At 34.7% G+C, this 16,631-nt stretch overlaps 1 protein-coding gene across 6 annotated transcripts in view; it reads right to left on the bottom strand.

Annotated features, from left to right (window-relative positions):
- Nucleotides 1-11,688: 11,688 nt before the first annotated feature.
- Nucleotides 11,689-16,631, bottom strand: part of ZNF570 (zinc finger protein 570) — a 45,523-nt gene continuing 40,580 nt past the window's right edge. For 2 of the 6 annotated variants that reach the window (XM_077133449.1, XM_077133450.1), the window contains exon 2: nucleotides 11,689-15,454. In XM_077133449.1, the coding sequence (XP_076989564.1) occupies nucleotides 14,103-15,454 (1,352 nt within the window). In that variant the 3' untranslated portion in view covers nucleotides 11,689-14,102. The remainder of the gene's footprint in view (nucleotides 15,455-16,631) is intronic. The other 4 variants (XM_077133447.1, XM_077133446.1, XM_077133448.1 and 1 more) reach the window with 3 other exon arrangements.

Genomic DNA, 16,631 nt, shown 5'->3' on the forward strand with positions numbered 1-16,631 from the left:
TGAGGTAGAGGTTCTCATTTTTGAGAATGGAGATGTAGTTTCCCATTACCATTTGTTGAAGAAACTATTCTCTCCCAATTGAGTGGTATTTTCCCACTTGTCAAAATCAATTGGGCATAGATGTAAGGGTCCACTTCTGAGTTCTCAATTTGATTCCACTGGTCTATATGTCTATCCTTGTACCTGTATCACACTATTTTTAATTACTGTGGCTTTTAAATGAGTTTTTCAGATCAAAAATGTGAGTCCCCCAATATTTCCTTTTACAAGATGGATTTGCTATTTTGGGGCCCCTTACCCATCCATATAAATTTGATGATTGGCATTTCCATTTCTGCAAAGAAGGCTGTTTAAATTTTTATTGGGATTACATTGAATCTATAAATTGCTTTATGTAGTATTGATATCTTATTGATATTTAGTCTTTGGTCCATAAATATGGAATGTCCTTCCATTTATTTAGGTCTTCTTTGATTTCCTTTAACTAGGTTTTGTAATTTTATGTGTTCAAGTCCTTACACCATGGTTAGATTTATCCCTAGATATTTTATTCTCTTAGTTGCTATTGCAAGTGATGTTTTTTTCCTGATTTCTCCTTCCAGTTGTCCACTGTGTATAAAAACATTGCTTATTTGGGGGTATTGATCTTATAAACCCCACTTTGCTGAATTCATTTCTTAGATCTAAGAGCTTTTTTGTGAAATTTTCATGATTTTCTATATATAGAATTCTATAATATGCAAATAGCAAAAGTTTTACTTTTTCCTTTTCAATTTGGATGCCTTTTATTTCTTCTTTTTATTTCTTTTATTTTTATTTTATTTCTTGCCTGTTTGCTCTGGCAAGAACTTTCAGTACAATGTTGAATAACACTAGTGACAGTGGGCATCCTTGTCCTGTCCCTGATCTTAGAGGGAAAGTTTTCAGTCTTTCACCATTATGTAGGATGTTACCTATGGGCTTTTCATATATGCCAATTAATACATTGAGGAATTCCCTTTTATTTCTGATGTTCTAAGTGTTTTTATCAAGAAGTGTTTTCTGCATCAATTGAGATGATAATGTGTTTTTTATTCTTCATTGTGTTAAGGTGGTGTATTACATTGATTGGTTTCCTTGTGTTGAACCATCCTTGCATACCAGGGTAAATCTCACTTGATCATGGTGTACAAGTCTCTTAATACGCATTTGGATTTGGTTTGCTAGTATTTTCTTGAGTTATTTGGTATCCATATTCATAAGAGATAGTGGTCTGTAGTTTTCTTGTGTTATTTTTATCCGGCTTTCATATGAGGGTGATGTTGGCCTCATGGAATGAATTAGGGTGTATTCCCTCTATTTTTTGGAAGAGTTTGAGCAGAATTGAGTTACATCTCCTCAACATGTTTGATAGGATTCCTCTGTGAAGGAATTCTGTGTGAAGGTCCTGGTTTTTCTCTGTTGAGAGGTTTTGATGACTGATTCAGTCTCTTACTAGTAAATAGTTTGTTGAGATCTTCTTTTTCTTCTTGAATCATTGTAGGTTGTTATTGTGTTTCTGAGAATTTGTCCATTTCATCTAGGTTATCTAATTTATTGGTGCACAGTTGTTCATATTATCCACTTATATCCCTTTTCCTTTCTGATTTTAGTTACTTGCATCCTCTTTTTTTGTCATCAGTCTAAATAGTCATTTGTCAATTTTATTGGTTTTTTCAAAGAACCAACATTTGGTTTTGTTGATACCCTCTGTTGTTTTTGTTTCTATATTTCATTTATCTCTGCTCTAATCTTTGTTATTTCTTTCTTTGTGTTCACTTTGGATTTAATCTTTTTTTTTCAAGTTTTTCCAGTGTTGAGGTTAAGTCTCTGATTTAAAGTTCCTCTTCTCTTTTAATGTATTTAGAGCTATAAATTTTCCTCTCCACACTGCCTTCACTGTATCCCATAATGTTTGCTATATTGTATTTTCATTTTCATTCACCTCAAAATATGTCCTAATTTTGATTCTGATTTCCTCTTTAACCCATTTGTTAAGAATATGTTGTTAATTTCCACATATTTGTGAATTTTCCTTTTCTCCCTCTGTTATTGATTTCTAGCTTTGTTACACTGTCATCAAAGAATATACATGGTACAGTTCCAATATTTTTGAAATATTGGGACTTGTTTTGTGATATAACATATGGACTATCCTGGAGAGCAGTCCTCAGTCTTGTAGCTGTACATTATTATTATTAGAGATGTATTGTTCTATTTTATTCAGGTACCATAACTTTTGGAAAAATTCCCATTTTTTCCTGGACACCTCTTTCTCTCCAGTTAGGCCCTAAATTTCTTTTCCTCTTTTGCCAGGCTTTGACTAAATGGAACACTATCAAAAGTGCTATATTCAACTTCTGTCTCATTTGCTTAAAAAGGAATTTCCATGAAAGTGTATAATTAAATCCTAATATTTCAGTAATTACATGCAAATATTTAAGGAGACTATTAAAAGTTATACTTTATTATAAGTTCCAGAACAAGATGGAAAATAAAGAAATATCACATTATGATAAAGGGTGTAAGAGATAAGAAAACTCTAAAGAGTAACCTAAGACTGACAGAGTACTTAAGGAAGGATAACCTTAGAAGGGGTACTCCTTGCCACATCTGGAGTTTGGACCTCATAGAAGGTGTCGTTATAGTCCACTGGATGGTGGAGAATTTGGGTGGGTTGCCCATACAAGATTTAGTCTTCAGGCAAGAATCAACGTTTTGGACATTGTTAAATTGTGTCTGGTAGAGTTAAGCTGCAAATGGCAGGCACAGAGCTTGAGGAACAGTGTCTACATTGGGTGAGTGGGTGGGAAATGAACCCCCTGGAACATAGATTAGCCATGGTTGGTGGGATGGGACTCAAGGAGTCAATGGCAACTGTGGGTCCAAGACTACAGTTCGTATCATATAGGAGGGCTGTGAGAAGGCAGTCTTCTGGCCTTGACTGGGGCTTTATAGTCATGGAGGGACTGAAAGCTCAGGGCACATGGCTGGGGGACTGCACCACTGGATGGTCTCACATGCCTATACTTGTAAACAACCCTGTTCTAGTTAGCTAGCTGCCAGAATGTAATATACCAGAAATGGAATGACTTTTAAAAAGGGGAATTTAATAAGTTGGTAGTTTACAGTTCTGAGGCCATGGAAATGTCCAAAAGCAAGTCTATAGAAATGTCCAATCTAAGGCATCCAGTGACAGATACCTTGGTTCAAGAAGGCTGATGACCTTCAGCATTTCTCTGTCAGCTGGAAGGGCACATGTTGAACATGGCAGCATCTGCTGGCTTTCTCTCCAGGTCTCTTGCTTCATGAAGCGCTCCAGGAGATGTTTTCTTTCTTCATCTCCAAAGGTTGCTAGCTGGTGGACTCTGTGGTTCTCTTGTCTTTCTGTTGGGATTTTTTGGCTCTCTCCTCATTCTCAAAAGGAACTCTTTCTGAAATGTCTCCTCTTTTGTAGGATTCCAGTAAACTAATTAAGAATGGGTGGAGATACATCTCCATCTAATCAAGTTTAATACCCACAATTGAGTCATATCTCCGTGGAGATAACCTAATCAAGTTTTCAACCTATAGTACTGAATAGGGATTAGAAGAAGCCATTGCTTTCACAAGATTGATTAGGATTAAAACATGGCTTTTCTAGGATACATAAATCCTTTCAAACTGGCACAAACCCTGTAGAAAAAAAGTCAAACGGCACACACCAAAAGCAATAATTTTCCACCCATGTGCTCTTTTGTAAAGCTTAGCATCATGGTCTCACTGCAAAGGAGAAAATACTTAAAGAGTTCAGTCCATTATGGCAGAGCAGATACTAAAGGTTAAACTTCAAGCTATGGGGCAATGCATTGAAAACTGGCATAACAATGGATGAAAATCTTGAAAATATAAACTACTTTCAGTCAGATAAACCCAAGAAAGAAAAATGGGAGAAATGCAAAAGTAGGTATTTCACAGAAGAAAAAGCAAAAATTGCCAATGAATAAATGAAAAGTTGCTTATCCTCATTAGCAATCATGAAAATACAACTCCAGACTATATTGAGATAGATTCACATTACCATCTATTTGCATAAAGTTAGCAATTATGGATTGGCGAGAATTTGGAGAAATGGGAATTCTCATCTCTTGAGAGGGAAACTCATAACTGCTTTGGAAAAATAGGCACTACCTAGTAATTTTAAGATGCACATACTTTATGATCTAGTATGCAGTTATATCAAGCATATAGATATATCAGAAATATATCCCCTACAGAAAATTTCCAGATACACCAGTCCATAAATATAAGCTCTTAGTGACATTGTTTTTGCCTTAGAGCTATAATTAGATATATTATTTATAGAACACTCTACACATTGTTTTAATTACATAAGAGTATTCATCAAGATAAACCATTTGCTGGGTCACAAAACAAACCTCAACAATGCAACAGAGTTGAAATCATAGAGTATGTTCTCTGACCATAATGGAATAAAACTACAATCAATAAAAATAGAAAACCAAGAGAAAAATTATCAAACACTTTTGAAATTAAATGTTATGCTTCTAAACAACGTATAGGTCAAAGAAGAAATCTCAAAACTACTGACCTGAAAGAATGTGAAAATATAGCATACAAAAACTTAAGGCTTAAGTACGGAAAGCGAAATCTATTGACTAAATCTTTCCTAAGAAAAGAGGAAAGGACTCAACCTAAAACTTCAGCAAGCTAGAAATAGAAAGACATTATCTCAACTTTATAAAAACCATATTTTGAAAATTCTAGCCACAACAATAAGGAGAGAAAAATAAATAAAAAACATATAGTTAGAAAAATATTTTATTTATAGATGACAAGGTTGTCTATGTAGAAATACCCAAGGAATCTAAACCAAAAAAAAAAAAAAAAAAACTAAACTAAAACTAATAAGTGAGTTCCAAATCTTTCCAGGACACAAGATCAATATACAAAAATTAAACATATTTCATCTGTATACTAGTAATGAAGACATAGAAAATTAAAATTTAAAAATGCTGAGAATTTACAATCACTAAAAAAATCAACTAAGTACATATCTAACAAAACACAAATGGCCCACTGATACAAAACTCTGGGCCTCTGCCCGCCTATTTAACTTGTAACTAAACCTTTTAAGTCACTGTGGTCTCCACCCTTGTCATGAGCTACCCAGTTCTGCCAGGGTCAGCTGGAGACAGATGTAAATCCCCTGTAATATCTTCAGACTTTGTGTTAAATGCTGGCATCAAATTCTGTGACCACCTGACAGGAGCACCAGGAATGGTCTGGGATAAAAATCTGCATCGTGTTTGATTCTAATAGCAACTCCCTAGGGGCCTGTCTTTCAGCATGTAGTGGAGCATGGATCACCCACAAAAGAATCAAACTCAGTTGGCCCCATCAATAACCAGTGGTGCATCATATAGATCCAATAGTGCACCTCGGCAGTAATAGAACAAGTCATGATACGGATCAGACACCCTTATAAGATGTGGAAATATAAGCAAGGGGTCATACCAGAACAAGAAAGATGCAAAGAAAACCCATACTCGCACCTCAAAAATCATTAGAAATTATAGGCAAAAAAAATCTGCTCCCATTACAGGCAAGGACAAAGACCCTTCTGTCAGCAAGAAGCAGTTACATAAGACTGACCCCTCCCCACCTTCCGTACCCCTTAAGATTAAGGGATGGAATTCTCTGAGAGGGGAATAGGTTATGGAGGGAAGGATGGAAAGGGCAGTGACCCTAAGATCCATAACAAGAAGTTCCTTTTGGTGCATGGACACCTAGCCCTTACAAACCTAGCTTCACTTAGGTCGGTGCCTGAAAAGAACCGATGAAAAAATGTGACTAATCAATCTCTTATCAGCATGACGAGACAGAGAGGGACCCCACCAAGTCCTTGTAATGAAAGGATCCCGACCTCAGAGGGCTGCTCCTTCTTTAGAGAATGCCTGTTCTCATCCCCTTTGAGCATGTACTTTTGCTATGCATTAAAGTTTGGGGCTGTAAAAAAAAAAAAGAAAAGAAAAACACCTGCAGGTTTTGTTGCTAAACACTACAAAATGCTGATGGAAAAAGACAAAGAAGACCTAAATAAATACTAAAATACCATATCCGTGAATGGAAAACTCAGCATCATAAAAATATGTTATCCCCAAATTATGTAAAGTTTTAATGCAGTTCAATTAAAATTCCAGCAAAGTTTAACATACATGAGTAAGTTTATATTTAAATGTGTATGGAAAGGTACAGGCCCTATAACTGCTAAAACAATTTTGAAAAGGAAGAATGTGAGTGGAATCACTGTACCTTATATAAAGGCTATATGACTACAGTGATCAAAACACTGTGGTATTGTGATAGATCAATGAAACAGAATAGAGAACACAGAAATAGACCCACACATGTTATGCCCAAAGATACTTATAACATAAATACATTTATAAAAATTAACTCAAAATGATCAAAGACCTAAATATAAGAACCAAAACTATAAATCTAGAAGAAAACAGAGGGAAGCATCTTCAGGACCTTATGTTAGGCAATGGTTTTTTAACACCAAAAGCATGAGCAACAAAAGAAAATAATAGGTAAATGGGAATTAATTAAAAGTAAAACTTTTGTGCATCAAAGGACTTCATGACAGTAAAAAGACAACTTATGTGGGAAATATTTGGAAACCACATATCCAATAATGGTTTCATATCCAGAATATATTAAGAAATGCTACAGTTCAATAACAACAAAAAAAAGACAACACAATTTATAAAAAGGACAAATACTTGAATAGACATTTCTACAAAGAAGATATACAATTGACCAATAGTCACATGAAAAGATTCTCAACATCATTAACCATTAGGGAAACACAAATCAAAAGCACAATGAGATACCATTTCACACTCATTGGAGTGGTTACTATTTAAAAAAAACATAAAAACAGATGTTGGAGAGGATATGAAAAACTAAGAACACTTGTTCATTGTTGCTGGGAATATAAAATGGTGCAGCCACTGTGGGAGACAGTTTGATACCTTTAATTTTCCTCAAAAAAAAAATTAAGCATAGAATTGCCATGTGACCCAGAAACTGCCTGTCTACATATATACCCAAAAGAATTGAAAGCAGAGACTTGAACACATATTGCATACTGATATTCAGAGTGGCATTATTCATAATTGCCAAAAGGTGTACACAACCGAAGTGTCCATCAAAAAATGAATGGATAAACAAAATGTGATATATACATACAATGAAATATTATTCAGCCATAAAAAGGAATAAAATTGTGACAAATGTATATTTTTACATTTTCCACTTTTCTGGTTTCAGCAACTATGATATACTTTATGCTAGCCTATAGCTTTCATTTTTCTTTACCTCAGTGCTTGTAGCCAAGATTAACCCAACAAGAAAATTACTTCCTTAAAAAAGATGGACATTAATGATGTTTATCTCTATAGTAATGATTACTTATGCCTTTGTTAGTTGTTTGAAATTTTAAACTATATGTACCTTTATAATTACAGAAATAAAATAAAACAATTTAAATTGAAGAAAATAGAATTTTATAGTTAAAAAAAACATTTAAGAATGTGCCACAATGAAGTCAGCAGGAATGGCAGAATAAAGGTCGGTCTCTGAAAATCTATACTTGCATAAAACTATGGGAACACTGGCAAAAATGATCAAAATAAACCTTCTCAGAACTCAGAAAATTAACCAAAGATTTATATAATCCAAGGAGCATTTATTCCAGAAAAATGGCTGAATCTCACTTAAGAGCAGTGAAATTTGTGGAATTCTAACTTGCCTTATTCCCATCACTCTCTCCACAGTGCTGTGATAGCTTTCAAACCAACAACTTCACTATCACAGTAGCATGAAAACCAGAGGCTTTAACAGTCATTGGAAGTGGAGAATGAAATGTCTATAAGGGACTTGAAAGCTTGTACATTTTCTAAAAGGCCAAACGTGTAGAGCTCATGCCCAGAAAATACTTGAGAAGGCCCTAAGCTCTCATGTCTGGTTGACTTTGAGAGGCTTTGCAGCAGGAAGTGGAGGCTAAATCAGAGTTATAAACTGCTCCCAGAGAACTGAAAATGTTACACACACACACACACACACACACGCACACACACACACACACAGAGCCCATAAGCAACTGTTAGGAGGCTTCTTGGTTCAAGGAAGAATGTTTAAGGAATCATCTCACTGATAATTAGCTAGCCAATACCTAACAAAGCAGATACTCCAGTGGCCAGACATTACTGAATTAGTTCAGGAAGCATTAAACCACTAGCAGTAAAAACATCAAACCTGGTGAGACGGAGAAACCTGTTATCCAGGGTTGCTACATTTTATTTAAAATGTCCAGTTTTCAACAAAAAAATTACAAGACATGCAAAGAAACAAGAGAGGATGGCCCAGAAATGGAGTGGGGGTGGTGGAAAGCAGTCAATAGAAACTGCCCGTGAGGAAACCTGCACTTTGGACTTATTAGATATAAATTTAAACTATTTTATATATGTTCTAAGAACTAAAGTACACTGAAGAACTAAAGGAAAGTATGGAATAATGTCTCACTATTTTAGTTTCAAAGGGCTGCAATAACAAAGTAGCACAAACTTGGTGACTTAAAACAACAGAAGTGTATTTTCTCATAGTTATGAAGTCCTGAAGTTTGAAATCAAGGTGTTGGCAGGGCCATGTTATCTGTGATGGCTCTACAGAAAACCCTTCCTTTTCTTTTCCTAGCTTCTTGTGGTGACCAGCAATCCTTGGCATTACGTGGCTTGCAGCTATAGAACTCCAGTCTCTGACTCTGTCTTCATGTGGCCTCCCCCTGTCTATCACTGTCTCTGTCCATAGGTCCTCTCCTCATAAAGACACCAGTCATACTGGATTAGGGCTCACCTTAATACATTTCGGCCTCATCTTAACTAATATCTTCAAAGATCCAATTAACAAATAAATTCACATTCACAGGATTGGGGATTAGGATTTGAACATGTCATTTTATAAGATATATTTCAACCCATAACAGATGGTTATAATAAAAAAGATAGTCAATAATTAGTTTGGTAAGGATGTATAGAAATTGAAATCCTAGTACACTGCTAGTGAGAATGGTATAGTTGGTTTGGAAAATATTTTGGGAGCACCTTGCGAAGTTAAGCATAGAATAGTATGACTCAGAGATTGCACTCATAGTCATATGCCCAAGAAAAATGAAACATGCTCAGACAAAGCTTGTAATGGATGTTATAGAGTAGTGATATTCATAATATCCAAAAGGTGGAAACAATCCAAATTTCCATCAACTGATAAGTGGATAAAAAATGTAGCATATACATACAAGGGAATATTATTCATCAATAAAATGGAATGAATTACTGAGACACATAACAACATGGATGAATTTTGAAAACATTATGCTACCATAAAGAATCCAGTGGTAAAACATTTTGTATGATTCCATTTTTATAAAATTTCCAGAATAGGCAAATTCAGAGACGAAAAGTAGATTAGTGGTTGCCATGGCCTGAAGTGGTTGGGGAGAAATAAGGGGTGATTGTTAATGATACAAGTTTCTTTTTGGTGTGATAAAAATGTTGTGGAATTAAATAGTGGTGACAGTTGCAGAACCTTGTGAATATACTAAAGACTGAATTGTACACTTCTTTTTTACATGAGTAGGCACTGGGAAACGAACCCGGGTCTCTCCAGCATGGCAGGCGAGAATTCTGCCACTGAGCCACCATTGCCCACCCTGAATTGTACACTTTTTAAAAAGTGAATTTTATTGCATGGGAATACCTCAACTCAAATTATTAGGAAAAAATGCTGCATTAGTTTTATGGCATTTTACTAATTGTCTATCCATGAAAATTCAGCTCAATGAACTGAAAATTCAGCTCCCTTCATTCCAGCATCTTCTGGTATTGGTGATGATGGTGGTGTTATCCTAGAAACAATCATACTACATTCATAGAAGGTAGATTATAAAGTTTACTAAGAACTTGCTATCATTTACAGAGGATACAGAAAAGCTAAGAGAATATAAATGTATAGGAAAATTTATTGGAATAAGAATTGTGGGCAGTTAATAAAATTCAATTTATTTTTACCTATAAGCAAGAAAGGGTAATTTGTTCCTATTAGTATCCTTCTCTTGTATTCCTGGACTGTTTTCATGTTTATAAAGCACTTGAAAGGAGGTTATTCTGAATTAAAATAATGTAAGATATCAGTATTTTTAATATTTATTATATGTTGAAATAGAAATATTTTTGGTTATATTTGATTAAATAAAGTCTTTTCAAACTAATTTTACCTGTTTCTTTTTACTTTTTAAATATGGCAACTAAAAAAATTAGTTACATACGTGATTCTCCTATTTCTATTGGGCAGCCCTGGGTTAGTTAGCTCAGAATTTGTAGCTGAAGAGACCTTGTGGAATAACTAAAGATGAAAGAAGGCAGGAGCTTAATCATATCAAATATTCTGATAATTTATGTTCCAAGTTTTTTTTTTTTTTAATGAGTAGGTACAGAGGTAAACGAGGAGAGAAATTGCCTTAGGTGATGGAAAGTTGAAATTTGATATGTCTCATTTGTACTCAAACTTAAAATCGAAAATCCATGGAGTACATTCCTGTTCAACATCTGGCTGCCTGGTAAATATAGCCCACTTCAGAGCTGTTCATGAGCATATGATTTAAGCAGCACAGGGATACAAGATGCCTTTGACAAAAAGTACATACACTCAGCCTAAGTCTCCTTAACCAGCTCTGATAGATGCATATCTCAATCTGCAGGATGTGAATTAGGTTTGTGGAAAAGGAGAGGACAGTGTTAACGTTATTTTTTTTTGCTTTAACTAATTTTTATTCCACTGTGTTGTGGGAGTGGGGGTAGATAAGTGCTCTCCTCCATTCTGCAATCCTGTTTGCTTCCTGTTGATATCTTCAGTCATTCAAGTATGTAGGTCTGAGACATCACAAGTTCTAAGAGAGAATCTCTTTGAGATTCTTAATTGGTTATTTTGCCATTTGGCTTGTAAATAAGAAAACAACAATTTAAAAATGTCATTAAAAATAATTCTGAATATTGGGTACAATCATGGTGACTGAGTTAATCTCTTTATTCCTTATGCTACCTACCTGTTTGAAGTAAATCTCAATCTCTACTCACTGTTTCTTCAGTAATGGCTTCACACCATTTTCTTTCCTGTTTCCTTCCCCACCTCCAGTTTATTTTCTAAAGTAAAAATAGCTACCATTAATTACTGCTAGGCATTTAATATATATTGCCACAAATTCATTTAACAGTTCTATGGCAACGGTAGAATTATTTTCCTTTGATATCTGAGAAAACTGAGTTCAGAAAAGATAGCAATTGGCCCATGAAAATTCTAGGCACTTATGTTGGAAATAATAGGGAACTGATTAATAAATCGTGGTTCATACAGAATATTGCCCTGCAAACATTAAAAATGATGATGGAAAAAAGTATTAAAAAAAGGTTGTAAAATCCTCTACACAACCATATAGTCATTTTCAAAAAATTCAAATGTGGAAGGATAGTCAAACCAAATGGTTAAAAGTAGTTCCTTCTTTTTATTGTAAGTGAGCTTCTTTCTGAAGAAAATGGTGAACATTATAGAAACACATGCCTGGGGTATAGAACAAAATGACTGACAAAAGCAGTTATTATTAAATGTTCTATTTTATTATTATGAAATAGTTTAAGTATACAGAAGGGTACAGAGAATAAGAATCATTACCCATATACCCACAATCAGCTTTATCAAATCCTAAGAATTGGCCAGGTTTGCTTGTTTTTTTAAAAATAAAATAGTAAAGATATATATCTTCCTTATACTCTCCCCCAATCTTTTTTTCTCTCTACCCAGAGGTTAACACTGTTCCAAATTTGCTGATTATTTCCATGAATGTATTTACACTATTTCTATGTAGCATTTAGCCTTGAAGAAAAGACATAGCATTGATTTGCCTGTTTTCAACCTTTATATAAATAAGTGGTATTAGATAATACTGTCCAGCTCAATTTAATGTTTTTTAAAGATTTACTCATGATACAAGTATCTCTAGTTCATTTGCTCTACCTTGTATTCTAACATATTTGGCCTAATAGTTTAGATTCCTTTCAATTTTTCATTCTCACAAACAGTGCTGCAGTAGACATGCATGAAACTCTCCCTTACATCTTTTACCTTACATCTTTGGTAAAAGAGTATTCACATCTTAAATTTTATTAGATATTGCCAAATTGCTATGAATACAAATTTCCTATTGCTGCACATTCCAATAAATGCACTCTTTTAATTTTTGCAAAATAACGTTTTGGTTTTAAAATAGTTCATTTTGGTTTTATTTTGCATTTCCCTTACTACTAATTATAAGTAAATTATTTGAGCATACCAAATCCATCTTTTTTCCATTGTAATGAATACCATGTTTATCATATGTAAATTTTTTGCAAATGGATCAGATTTAATAATTTTCTTGCTGTTCTCAAGAATTTACATTTCAGACATGAATTTCAGAACAAACTTGTGAAATTAAAGGGAAAAATGGCCCATTCAGGAGTTTTGGTTGGAACTGCAATAAATTTGCGAATTAGGATGAAATGCCAACTATATAATGCATTGAGTCTCCTGAGACTGTATTGTGATTCTTGATTTATTTTCTTATTTTTCTCCAGTTATCTGGGTTTAGAATACCCATTTCATATTAAAGTAACAATTAACTGTCTCGGCCTCTACAATTTAGATCCTTGAAGACATGGTATTTTTACTTCTTATTATTGTCTCCTCATACCTAAAAATAGTGCTTGGTAAAGAGTAATCAATATTCACTGAATCAATGAAAGCCTAAATTAACGAACAAAGAGATTAATTCTTCCCTCAATCCCCTTTTGATTTTTTTTTTGCAATCACTGGATAAAAACTTTAGGAACTGCCCCCTTTTTCTATGACCCAGAATAGTTTAAATGCTTCAGAAACTATCCTGAATTTATCCATACAACTACCTGGGCCTGGTGCATATTTATGGGACAATATGAATTTCTATGTTGTTTTTTTAGAATTGTTATAATTTCTATTTTCTCCCTGATCTAACGGTAAGTTTTGAATTCTTCTTAGTTAATCTTGATTTCTTTATTTCAATTGGTTTATCCAAAACTCTTTGGAAACTTCCTAAAATGGGTATGTGCTGTAGTTCTATCATCTATGTATATTTTGATTACCCTACTAGAGTACAAAGATGCCCATTTACTTTCTTAAATATTTACGTTTTCCCAGTTCTGACCTGATGCTTCCCAGGGATGTTCCATTTTGGTCACCAAAGACCCTTGATTTGGTTGTGAGAAATAAATGAGCTAATATATATTGAGTACTTAAAACAGTGCCTGGTGCATTGTAGGCACTCAATACATGTTAGCTATTATTATTCACTGCTAATCTTTTGTATGTGAAGAATTATTTGAAGTACTTTACATGCAAATTTTCATTTAATATGCACCTATCTAGAAGACTATTATTTCATTTAGTACTAACATTTCTATAATATGATATCCTTTATTATCCCATTTTTAAATTAAAGAAGATCCTGAGGTTTACATAAATCAAGAAAATTGCTCAAAGTCACACAGGGCCAGCAAAGTGGCAGACCTATGAGTTTCCAGAATCTAAGCTCTTAGTCTTGGAAAGTGTCTGGCTTCCAGAGAGGGAGACTAGAATAAAATAGAGCTCAAAGGTATGTAAAAACCAAATAATGGAAAGCTTCATAGATAATTTTAAGGGTTGTGGATGTTAGCCTAAGAACAACAGCAAGCCAAAAAAATTTTAACCAGATGCCATGATGTGTGTGTTATACTTTAAAAAGCTCAATTTGGATGCATTACGGAAAATGGATTTAAGGAGGGCAAAAGCTGATACAGAAAGACCTAACAGAAAGCTATAGCAGTGGTACAGATGCGATGAATCTTAGACTAGGGTGGAAACATTGGAGATGGAGAAAAGAAAGCAGATTCCAGAAATTTTAAAATATTGCATTACAGGACTTGATGATTGACTGGATTGGGTGGCGTGAGTGACTCCCCAATATGAATTCTCTGGTGATGTGCAAGGTGTGCACGCTGTCTGAAGGTTTTCTTGCATTCATTACATTCATAGGGTCTCTCTCCAGTATGAATTCTCTGATGTTGTGCAAGAGATCCACAGTAGCTAAAGGCCTTTCCACAAACATTACATTCATATGGCTTCTCTCCAGTATGAACTCTCTGATGTTGAGTAAGGGATGAGTCATTGCTAAAAGCCTTCCCACATTTAATACATTCATAAGGTTTCTCTCCAGTATGAACTCTTTGATGTTGAGCAAGGTATGCAATCTGGCTAAATGCTTTCCTACATTCTTGACATTTATAAGGTTTTTCTCCAGTATGAATTCTCTGATGTTGAGCAAGGTGTGAATTCTGGCTGAAGGCCTTCCCACATTCCTTACATTCATAGGGTCTCTCTCCGGTATGTATTCTCTGATGTACAGTAAGGTAGGCACGAAGGCTAAATGCTTTCCCACAGACATCACATTCATAAGGTTTCTCTCCAGTATGAACTCTCTGGTGTTGAGCAATGGATGACCTATTGCTAAATGCTTTCCCACATTCAATACATTCATAGGGTTTCTCTCCAGTATGAACTCTCTGATGTTGAGCAAGGTAGGCAAACTGGCTGAAGGCTTTCTTACATACCTTACATTCATAAGGTTTTTCTCCAGTATGAACTCTCAGATGTTGAATTAGATGTGCATTCTGACTGAAGGCTTTCCTACATTCCTTACATTCATAGGGTTTCTCTCCAGTATGAATCCTCTGATGTTGAACAAGATTTGATCTCTGGCTGAAGGCTTTCCCACATTCTACACATTTATAAGGTTTCTCTCCAGTATGAATTCTTTGATGAAGAGTAAGGGATGAGCTCTGGCTGAAGACTTTTTCACAGTCATTACATTTTAAAAGTTTCTTCTCTGCATAGATACTTTTGGACTTAAAGGCCATTAATTTTTTTTTTAAGCTTTTCTTATGTGTGTCATGTTTATGTACTTTCTCCACTTTGGGGATTACCTGTCGTGTATGAAGCAGTACATTATGATGGAAACTTCTCCATGATTTGTTATATTTTTGGTCTCTTTCATTAACAAATGCTTCTTCATGAGTGATTATTTCTTCCTTGAAAAATGCTTTTTGATTTCCTGATTGCCTCTCAAAATGGTCCTCACATTTCCAATTTTCTCTCAAACTAGAGTACTTGAGGCCATAGCTTGTAAATTTTTCTGTCTTCTGGAACGATTCCTCATAAATGTCTTTCTTTGGGGTTATTTCTTTAGTCCCACACATAGATTCCCCGCCTGAAAAGTAAAAGTAAAAAAAGTCTCCTCTATTAGTACTAGAAGAACATTCATGAAGTGATGTAAGTGAACTTAATAGCACATAAAACACAGAGAACATAGCTTTCGTATTACTTATGTGTGCAAGTACAGAAAGTGAAAATAGCTCTTACAGAAATCTGAGAAAGAATGATTGAATTGATAAGACAATCAGTAAGGAAAATCTTAGGGCAAGAAGGAATTATAGAGGTGGTCTAAAGCTGATTATAAATTCATGCCTGTATTAATATTACAGGTACTGAAATAATCTCCATTTTTATAGCTGCTTCATTCAAGAACATTCAATGAACTACTATTTATCTTGTGCCATGTTCTAGATGTTTTCAGTACCCCAGTAAACAAAACAAAGATCCTTACCTTCATGGACCTTATATTCTTGGGAAAGAGAGAAAATAAATGATAAATAGGTATATCTTATTGTATATTAGAAGGTACTAAGAAGTAAAGTAAAAGAAAGAGAAAACCAGGGTAAGAAAGATCAGGAGTGTGGGGGAAGTCAAAGATATGAATCATTAATAAATTAACATTTAAGCAAAGATTTGAAGAGAGTTAAGAAGTTAGTCACTTAGATATTTGGGGAAAGAGCATTCTGGGTAGAAGGAACAGTTGATTTAAAGGTCCAAAATTAGAAGTATGACTGTGTGTTGAAAGTCAGTAAGGAAGCCAGTATGGCTGGAGAGGACTAAGTTGTAGGAGATGAAATAAGGGAGGTAAACAGTAACGTTATAGGCCTTCTAAGGAATTTGGATTTTACTGTGAGTGGGTTGAAAACCTACTGAATTGTTCTGAGAAGAGGAGTGATATATGGTTGCTGTTTTATGAAAATAATGGAAGGTGTGAGGCAAGAGAAGAAGCAAAGAGGCCTATTAAAGTAATCTAGCTGCAAGATGATCAGATCAGAGAGATATCAATGGAGAAATGGTGAGTTTGTTAGATTCTCTATATATTTTATAGATAGAGCCAAGAGGATAACCTGATAGCTTGAATGTGGGATGTGACAAAAAGAGAGGAGACAAGCATACCTTCATAGTTTATAGTCTGAGAAATAGAAGGATGATGTGGATGGCCATGGGTGCAGCAGGTTTGTGGGTACGGAGTATGGAAGATATGGAACTCAGTTTTGAACATAAGGTTGAAG

This window comes from Tamandua tetradactyla, chromosome 16 (assembly GCF_023851605.1).
Source record: "Tamandua tetradactyla isolate mTamTet1 chromosome 16, mTamTet1.pri, whole genome shotgun sequence".
NCBI lineage: Eukaryota > Metazoa > Chordata > Mammalia > Pilosa > Myrmecophagidae > Tamandua > Tamandua tetradactyla.